The 10413-nt window shown below is 35.9% G+C and overlaps 1 protein-coding gene across 2 annotated transcripts; it reads right to left on the bottom strand.

Moving 5' to 3' along the window:
• Positions 1–377: 377 nt before the first annotated feature.
• Positions 378–7763, bottom strand: LOC107217853 (chromosome-associated kinesin KIF4-like). 2 transcript variants are annotated; one of them, XM_046730239.1, is made up of 14 exons: positions 7500–7763; positions 6130–6355; positions 5417–5855; positions 4502–4767; positions 3795–4247; positions 3320–3707; positions 2764–3130; positions 2341–2647; positions 1995–2131; positions 1715–1889; positions 1456–1622; positions 980–1165; positions 693–760; positions 378–464 (listed from the first exon to the last, which is right to left on the bottom strand). In XM_046730239.1, the coding sequence occupies exons 2-14, from the start codon at positions 6353–6355 to the stop codon at positions 398–400; spliced, it is 3246 nt and encodes a 1081-aa protein (XP_046586195.1). In that variant the 5' UTR covers positions 7500–7763; the 3' UTR covers positions 378–397. The 2 variants fall into 2 exon arrangements, with proteins under 2 accessions (XP_046586195.1, XP_015511021.2); XM_015655535.2 differs by having other exon boundaries at positions 1456–1608; positions 1713–1889; positions 7500–7762.
• Between the last annotated feature and the right edge of the window lie 2650 nt (positions 7764–10413).

Consider the following 10413-nt stretch of genomic DNA (forward strand, 5'->3'; position numbering starts at 1 on the left):
AAGCTACTTTAAACATGTCTATAATTTCAAGCTTAGTTGACTACTTAAAAATTTGTTGAAATACCTGAATTACGAAGAAATAATTTTGAATACACAATGCTTATGTAAAAAAGCGTATAGTTTCATTTACTTACCTTTACCCTTTGAGCTTGCTAAGCGTCATAAGTTGTACTGAGATAAAAATATAACTGTTCAATAAAGAGAAAATGAAGAATGAACGTGTACGTTATTCATTAATGCCAAATTTAATTGAGCTGCATTTTAATATATCTAGTCCTTTGGCTAAAAACATGAATTAGAAATGTACAAAATTATTCAGTGTTTCGTTTAGTTGATAAAATTATGCGCTTGACCTTCGACAGAAATCCTCTGCTTTTTCTATGATTGTCGCAATGTTTTAGATTTCGATGGTTTGGTCCTGAGGTTTCGATCTCTTTGGCTTAGGTGGTAATGTATTCATTTCGCTGCAACAAAATTATCTTATTACAAATCATTACACAAATGATTTTATCATCGTTCTAATAAAATTAAGACCGTAAATTCATAAGGTAAGAAAAACTACATGAATCGAAATGAAAAAGGATCTTAAAAAAGGAAATAAGTCAATGATATTAGGCGGTAAAATTTTCCGACAAAAGTATCTACTTCTACAAATTATTAAGATCTACAAAAATCATTGTATATTTGCTTACGTTGGTTTCTTAAATGAGTCATCACTATCATCTTTGGTAACATCTGGAAACAGGATGGTTCGTCTGATCTGAAATTGGAATAATAGTTACTGTTAGGGGTTATCAGATTTTTTTTATCAGGAATATAAATTTGGTTTAGGAACACCATTCTTTAACACGTGCAAGTCAAAGTATTTTTCTTGTAGATTATTCAAATAGAAGGGTAAAAAAACCATTGATTAATGATCAAGTTTTCATTTTATAACTAAAAAAAGATGAATTTCGAAAATATGTAGAAGAAACGTTACGTTTTCTTGGTCTCTGTTGCAACATATTTCCGGGTTGCAATTGCAGTTTATGCACGCTAGGTCATTTTTCCGGCAAGTGCATAAACGCGTGTGGCACTTGGATTTGCATGCACATTTTATATCACCGTCTGATGATCGCTTTGAACCAATAATTCCAGCATTTGGACGGGATTCTGCAGCAGAGCTCTGTAAATTGGGAAGCGTAAATAGTAAAATGTACCAGGAAAATATTCAGGTAAACTGCTTAATTATCAAGCAAGCACAGATTCATTCGTTTTCCATTTTCCATAAAAAGTAGGGTTCAGAAAGTTGATATTTGATTGAGAAATGGAATTGTACATTGGGTGAAAACCTATTGCCACCGATATTTACATTTCACAATTAGATTGGAAAATTTTATTTAGCAAAGCATTTATTGAAATCTGCTGTCGCAATGTACAGTGGAAGACCATATTTGGGAGTAACGAAAGGCTTACCATGATTTTGCTAATCCGACTAAACAGAGGCGTTTTGGTCCAATCTGGATCTTTTTCGACATCATCTTCCAACAAGCTATCATCTGTGAATGGATAGTCTTCGCAATGTTCAGCATTTGGTGTTGGGTATTCTTTGGTTGATGGTTTTTTCTCCTTTAGAGATACATGTATACGAAGTTTTAAAAAATCGAATAGATACATGAAATAGATACATTATAAAGAGAACATATTTCATATAATAATTTCAAAAAAATTACATTGCATAATTGAGGTTCTGCTACGGGTTTAACTCCGCGGAGTTGATCAAGCAGTTGGGCTACCACTTCTTCGTGTTCCGCATTCAGCTTTGCCTCTCGTTCTCTCTGTTTCAAAATTTGCTCTTTTTGTTGGAGTTCCATTTGTCGATTTTTCATTCTAAGAGCATCACACTCTTCCTATAACCGTTGTGTAACAAATAAAAAGTAAATAACTGCGAATTGTGACAAGTCATGGAATATTCTGAAACTATTGAAAAGTTTATTACTGTTTATAATACACACCATCAGTTCATCGTATTGATAGGTTTTGGCATACTGGCTTCGACTTTTTTCAGCTGCAATATCAAACAGGGTCTTCAAAGCACACTTTGCGTCTATCATTGTCTGTATTTGATTCCACCGGGTTTTAGTCTTGTTTTCTGAAATAAAAAGATAAGAACCAAAAATTCAACAATTATTGTTACTTGAATATAAGTTACTTAGATATTTACGAAATATCACATCGTTTGATAACTAGACAGTATAAGTACCTAATTTCTTCTCGAGTGATACATTAAGTATATTTTTCACATGACGTATAGACAACTTCGTTTGTACTTTGTTTCACGGTGAAGTTAACTTTGATTACCTTGATCAGAAGCAAGAATCTTTTGCTGCAGGTCGGCAATTTGTGCACTGCGTAACTGTAAATCTTCAGTGAGTTCGGAAATTTGTTTCGCATAGGTGGCTGCATCATATTTATCTTTATTTGCTTTAATTTTAGTCAAGGTTGTTGTGAGTAATGCTCTATCTTGCATTAGTCGTTCCAACGAACGCTCAGCGTCTATCGTACTAGTGAGCACTTCAAGTTCTTGAGTTACCCAAGCTTGTATGCCGACTGTATTGCCCGCCTTGTCTCGCTTCTGTTGAGCCTTACTCTGCTTCTCCAGTGCTTCCTGCGTTTTTGATGAGTGTGAGGATTAAAATGAAAGATAAAAAATTCTCGACATTAAAAAGAATTCAAAACATTTGACTGGATGTGAGGCGACACTGGGTATTTTGAGATACTTACTTTCAGCCTCTTATTGATTGCGCAGGCTTCTTCCACTTTACGTTTAAGAACGTTCTGCTGTTTACTATGCTGTGTTTCCATCCGAACAATTTGGTGTTGTCGCTTCCTGTCTTGATCTTTTAATTTTCTAACCTCCTGTTCTCTTGTGAGCTTCCACTGTCTGAATTTTTCACTTTCGGATCGCATCAGCTGCATGAGTTTTACTTTGTATCGTTTCATTGATTGAATTTCAGTGAGCAGACTTTTTATCTTAGCCTCGGACTTTTCTTTCATTTTGATAACCGTTCCCTGCTGCATACATTTGCGAGATAATTCAGATATCTTCTTCTCAAGCTCTTGAACTTTTTTGCGACGTGTTTCTGCGAGTCTGAAACGAAATGAAAATTGAACCAAAAAAGAACTGTGCAATAACAAGTCTGTGGTACTGTGAAACATTTCATTTTTTCACTAAAAAGTTATGCGACCAACTTTCAGGATTTACCAAACTGAAGATTGATCTTTACATGCAGTTAATAATAGTAATATGAAAGTATACAAGTAATGTGTGATTTCTTACTTGGAGCTAGCATTGTTAGATTGAACTGATACCAAAACTTTTTGGAGATCATCTTTTTCTGCCTGCAGTTTTTTTATTTCGGATTCCATCTCCTGCATTTCCTTTGAATATTCAACCATTTGCGTAGAGTTTGCTATAAGTTTTGCAACCAATTCTTCTTTCAAAGCTAATTCTCTGTTTATATTTTTCACTTCATCTTTCCTCTCAGCCTGTTGCAAGGTATGCTCCTCTTGTTTTATATCCAGATCTACTCCTCCAGTTTCGGTATCATCTGAATTTTCATCCGCAAAATTAGTATCAGCCGAATCATGATTAACAAATTGTTTCTCTGTTGATAATTCGTGACTCAAAATTTCCCTTGCTGTCTTTTCTTGATCGCTTTGAAACTCTAAAAACGAAAAGAATGAAAAGAGTTTGTCAGTTTTCACACTATACAATAACGAAACTGCATCAATTGATCGAATTTGAATCACACCTAAAATTTTATTGTATATGATTTTCAATGCCGATCGATGTTCTTCAGTGGCATTGGGATTTGCGTCGAAATCGTCGATAGATTGCTTAAAGTCTCTTAAAAGATCAGCAATGTTTTTTCTAAGAGTTTCACTGGCGCTTTCTGCCAGATCAGCACGTTCGCTCATATGCAAAAATTCAACTAGATTTGCATGGAGTTGTTCAGTTAGATCCCTATTTTTGACTTGCATTATCTGTATTTTTGCTTGCAGTTCTTTGTGTTCAGGTGGGCAAGCGTTTTCACCATTTACTGTATTTCCTTGTGAAAGAAGAGCCAATCTCAATTCTTGAATTAACTTATTTAACCTATTTACTTCAGCAGCGTGTGGATCTTGATTCACAATCGGCTTATTCTTTATTCTTCTTGCTCTGTCAGCATATCGCAGTGTACTCAAAGTTTCATCGAGGTTGTAGTCTGGATGTAGAAAATCAGATTTGTTACAAAATAATTTGAAAGATTAAAGCAAAGTTTCCTACTTTAGTCATAAAATTTTATCTGTTCACAGCCTACATGTTGTACAAACAGTTGTGTAGTTTTCCAAAATAAATATTTTCGACCAAAAAAGAATGTCTTGTGTCAAATGAAATTCAAATATTAGTATGTGGCTTTTGTTCAATGAAAATAAGGTCCTGAATGGAGCTACTTTTCTTGATACTTCACATGCTGACCTGCAGGACTGATACACGCGATAATTAGAGTCATGGAGTTTCCGCCTAATGAGTCTTGCAACAACCTGGTTAATTTGCTATCACGATATCCAACATAGCTCCCGGAAGTTCCATCTCCCAATTGTGAGATCACATTACCCAAAGCGAGGAGACCTTTATTTATATTTACGCCTTCTTTGAATCTTTCACCGGTGGCTTTGGTTTTTTTGCTACGTTCGGAACCAGCAAGGTCTACCAGATGAAACTTTGCTGTTGTTGCAGAGTTACTGTTTCAAAAAATATTCAAAAATTGTTAGATGTTCTTAAATTGTTTTTCTTCAACATACCGAATCACGAGGGCAAATTTTTATCATGTTTTGGCAGTACGACTTCGTAACACCAAAATATTGGTTTTACCAATAATTCGATAAATAGATTTTCACGATTCGTTGCTTGTGTGATGTTTCTTGATGAGATTTTACTCCTATCATGAAATGACTTGACTAATTTGAGTTTTTGTAATGTCAAAAGTAAGGAGAATGCACTAAGAATATATACTTTTTCATGATCAAAATTGAGTTCTTTTTAATTTGGGTAAGATTGGTGACAAGTTTTACAAAATAAAAAATTAATTTTAATATCTTTTTGTGAAATCCATTTCGAAATAAACAATTGCATTTGAAATTTGAGAATTTTGTCGTTTTTAAACAGTAAACAATCCATCAAAATTACAGTAAAATTCAAACTCAGGTACCCAGATGTCATTTTAACGATCGGTCAACTTGTCAAGTATATGTGAATAATTCTTTGTACATCGTATAGAATAATCATTTGCAGACATTAATCTAACAATAAGTATATCAATCAATGACTGTGAGAAGAGATTCTCAGTGCCAAAAGATCAAGTTAATAAAGTAAAGTAAATTAAATCCTTACACATCATCTTTTTTCTCTTGACGTATGTTGACAGTAAATATGGCATGGCTCCTGCTACTTTGCAAATTCATTGCTGTTGCCCCAGTGGCTCGACCCAGCGAACCTTGACTAAGGCACTGAAATGTTGCGGTGGCATTTTCAACTTTGATTTCAGTCAAGCCAGGTATTTTTATGCCTTGTGTATCTTCACGAATATCGACAACAGAGTTTTCTCGGGATTTTTGGGAGAGCAGGTCGTAAAGTTGCTCTTGATAAAGTTCAGTGAAAGAGACTGTGATTTCGAAATTGCAGTCTGTTTGTTGTTCCACAATTTGGAAAATGTCATTTATTGCATGAGGGATGATACCAAGCTCTTCACTACCTCCTTTATAACACGTCCCCATGGAATGGGTTTTACCACTTCCAGTTTGGCCATATGCCAATATAGTTACGTTATATCCTAACAAATAAACACGATAATGTCGTCAAAATAAAGAGCCATATGATAATTTTAAAAACAGTATGTAAGGAAAATGATAGTCTCTGGTATTGACATACAGATAATTAATGCCATAACACTGCTGCGAGTAGATGGTTTTGGAATAAAAAGTCTGGAATGAGTGATGCAAAATATGATGGCAAAACAAATAGACATGGTTGAGAAATGTAGGTTTCATAAGAGTAAGTTGAAAAATTAAAGAGCGTGAGCAACTGTAAGTCTTTGATATTTTTACCTTGGAAGAGATTATTTATCATTCCTTTGACTGCTGTATTATAAAATGTTTCCTGGTTAACTTCAGGAGGAAATACGTGATTAAACGTAAAGGCTTTGTCAGTACCCAGCACCTGAACCTGTGGTTGGCCACGCACTGTTGCGACGCATGTCTGGCAGCCTTTCTCAATCTCTGTTTGAACCAAAGGTCTGATCCTCAGGGCGACGTTGACCGAAGCATCAACCATCTATAAAATATGTCAAGATGAAAATTAATTAACAAGCATTAAATTTGCAACAGCAGAAAACCACTTTAGCCTCGTTACGTCATTTCAAAGCATCTGTGAAATGTATTTTTTTTTGAAGTAACAGATACAATTTGTACACAATTACTTTGTTCAAAGACACTTCTGTTATAGTTGTTGAACACAGTTACATGATTACGAGAAAACTGAATTTTGCTCAAACATCAGAGGGGTCAGGATTACAAAGGTATGGCAGGCGGGGTCCTGCCGAAACGTGGTATTAAAAGCATCATTCTATGAATTGCATCTTGTCATCATTGACTGTTTCAACCAATGAAAATTTAATCATACAACAAACATAGTAACGAACTTCAAACATCAAGAAAATTAAAGTATTTTTTCTCTTCACAATATAAAGAATTTCAAGTTAACTTTTGAAGAAATGAATTTAAATTTAAAAGAGAAAACACCTGATTTGTTGACGCGTCCTTCACAGGCTAGTATAGTTGTTTAGGAAGGGGATTAAAGCACACAATAGAAAAAACTGCACAATCCTTCCATGTCATTTATACATAAAAATAAATTGGCACAAACAACGGATGTCCATTACAGTGGACACGTAATGCTTTTCAAGTATATAACTTTACACTAATAGGTTTCGAGCTTTTTTATTTTCTTCATCACATTTGAGACTACCTTAGAAACATAAATGTTTTGTTCTAAGAAAAAGAATGTCGATGTCAAATAGCCTATAAAATTAGAAACGAAAACGAAAATTACACGCATCTTGTTTCATTTACTTTAGCTACACTTTTTGGACTAGAAAATATACTTAGATGACGGTACAGTCTTCGACATATATTTTTTGTCAAACAGGTATTGCAACTACTGACAAATTGTAATCCGTAGAAGAAAAAATCTGATGAGTAAAGTTTTTGTCATGAATTTTTGAAACGTATGTCCACTGAAAAAGACTAAGGGTTAATGCTCGCGCAATTATGTGAAGAAATTACAGCTATTAAAGAAACCAGCTAAAAGTAAAATCAGTGAAAAGGTATGTTGCTTTCAAATGCACAGTTCCGATTCATTCCGATTATAGACGTCACCAAATTTATCGTAGCTGTGAATTAACTTGCGATAATTTTACCTTAATGCTTTTCAGAATCCAAATATATTTCTCTCTTTTTTACAATTCATCCACTTTTCATTAGAGACTCACGGTCCAGCCGTACTTATTTTTCCTGCTTTTTTTTCAAGCTCTCATGTCACTCGCATTGAAAATCACTTTCCGACCGTTGTACCGTAGTACATTTGAAATTTTCGTTTGTCGACAGGTAGGCAGAGGGGACAGGTAGTTCATCAGTGTTGCCAACTGGAAACACCGGCCGTTTCGCCTGGTGACCATGAGTGTCGCCGCTATCGAGGGATTCAGGCTGAGCGAGAGAGACGGAAATAGATTTCAAAACCACGAACGGTCAACAACCTATTTCCGTCTCTCTCGCACGGTTACTCAGCACATATATGCTCAGCGCCAGAGACTAGTAGAGAAATTGCCAATGCTCGCCCTGCGGGCGAACCAAGTTGCGGGGGGATTTGGACGTGGTGGGGGTAGTTCGCGTGCACATTGGCTTGGCCGATACGTCAGATTTTGGAAGATCGCTGCGGCAGCTGCGTGCACATCAGCTATCTGGGTAATGTAGAGTGACTGCAGAGCTGACTGAGCGGCGGCGTGCGAGTGCCTCGAGCGTATCTACCGGGTGAACCTTTCTGTTTGGAAACCGCGCCTTCCGCGTTTGTTGGAGAAATCAACAAATGCGAGAGTTCACGTTTATTCGCAGACACGATTGTATTTTGCCGATGATGCATGAGTCTGTAACTGAACATTTAATTGTGATAAGCATATATTCATATCACTGTCTCCTCAATTGGGCCTGTTGCGGAAAAGTATAGACGAACGTGGTGGGGAGTTGTCAGTCACGTCTGAAACAAAAGTACAACTTAAGGCCACAAGAGCGGCGGTACGAGTTATTCATAAGCTTATTATTATTATTTGGCGGTACCCTAACCAATCTTTTTGATACTCATACACAGATAACCTTAAAAACAAATCTTGGCGTAAGTATTTATGAAATATATCTGAAATGTATAAAAACACTCGTTTAACTAATCGTATTATTTTTTGTTTTAGGGCAACAGAACCAATTTTTTAACAATAGCACTGAGAACTATAGAATGTTTAGTCGTAAAAGATATTCACTTTAATAACTCAAAGCAGTAATAATATATAAAAAAGGTCTCTACACATTTTATCGTAAAGTCGACGGTTCGCGAGATATAGAGCGAAAAGCGTTTTCCAAAATGGCGGCGATCCTGATAGCGATAAGAGGTCAACTATCTAGATTTATACTCAGGAGACACCCCCTTATCAGTCCCGAAAGTATCCCATGTTCCTTATTTTTTGCACCAAACACCACTTTCAAACTACCCATTGACTGGGCTGAGTGAGGGCAAGCGATTTTAGGAAAATTATGTCACATTGAAAAGGCATATCCGTATTATTGGAATAAAATAATGACTATGTCGATAAAGATATGGTACTGACATTTACAATCGGTACGTAGTTTTACGTACTCACTTCGTACCGTCTCAAATTCAGGCTTCCATACCGACACTACTTTGGCTGCTACGAATGTCGGTACAAGCCCGTTAAGTAGAGTCGATAGAGCAGAAACCTCCTACGCTCCCAGGTCCACCTGGGCCCACTTGCCCGCCGAAAAATGATACACAAAAATTTACCCAGGGGTAACTGTCTTAGTAGTCTTCAGTCAACAGTACTTATAAATATATTCTGCAAAACTTATTTTCCAGATTGACAAATTAGCTATTGTTCTGAAGTTGGCAACACTGATTCTTGCTAAGCGGCAATTATCATGGAGACCTACACCAGGAGCACGAACTCCACGTAAACAAATAGCTACCTGAAATAAGATGGCACTGATGTTCCATATACATTTCAGTGTTCCATATGCACCGAAGACAGTAAAGGGAATATAAAGCGGTAATGAAAACTTCCTATGAGACATTGCAAGATCATCGATTAGTCGATCTAGAGCATCCCTATAACCAATGACACTTCCGTACAAAAGGGATACTAGTGACGCTAGTGGTACAAAAAATAAACCTGCTGTGAACGATTACTGTGACAAGTTTTGTCAATTGACCCATTTGAGTTCGTGCTCCTCATGTCGTCTTCATGGGCAATAATACTTGAAAGCCGAAGATGTGTATTTAAAATTATAATTGAATTTATACTAACAACGACTGTAAAAATAATGTTGCTAGATGCCTTTAATAATTTTCCATGGAATACGACAATAACTTGCACAAACTTCCACTAAAGTGAAAACATTTTCAAATTCGTTCGATACGTATTGTTTCATTCTTACATTTTTGTGGTCAGCTCAATAACCGTTGCAATTCGTATAGTATTTGAATGCGTCTTTATTCTAGACCTGACTGTATATTGTTCAGTTAAAGATTCTGATTTTTCTAATGTATTACTCTTATATTCGGTCAATAGAAATAAGATCAGTATTACTTATTGTTATGCTCATAAACTCGTTTTATTACATCCTGTGAACGGGTAAAACTGAAACAAAGAGACACGCTTAAACATTACTCTTAATATTCAAGAATCCCGAATTGAGTTTGTAAGTTTCTCGAAAACTTCGTGCAATTAGCTGTGCATGCGTACTTTAATAGCCAGTTGTGATTATAGAACCCGGAAAAATTGAGTTTAAAATTTTCGATTATTTCAAAATCTGGGTAGATCTGCGATCGAGAATTAGCTCTGAAATATAGTTGCAATAGATTCAATAATAACACGAGAAATTCTTCTTTTGTTAATCCACACTTCGTGCAGGCACTCCCACAAAATATACAACCCGTTATTCTCTGCCCCCATTTAGACGTATAACATCGATCGAACTCTGCAGATAGATTAAATTATACACAAGGCGAGAGGTAATGAAAATCGTAAAAACTTCACTGTACGGTTGGCA

The sequence above is a fragment of the Neodiprion lecontei genome, chromosome 2, assembly GCF_021901455.1.
Source record: "Neodiprion lecontei isolate iyNeoLeco1 chromosome 2, iyNeoLeco1.1, whole genome shotgun sequence".
Taxonomy (NCBI): Eukaryota; Metazoa; Arthropoda; class Insecta; order Hymenoptera; family Diprionidae; genus Neodiprion; species Neodiprion lecontei.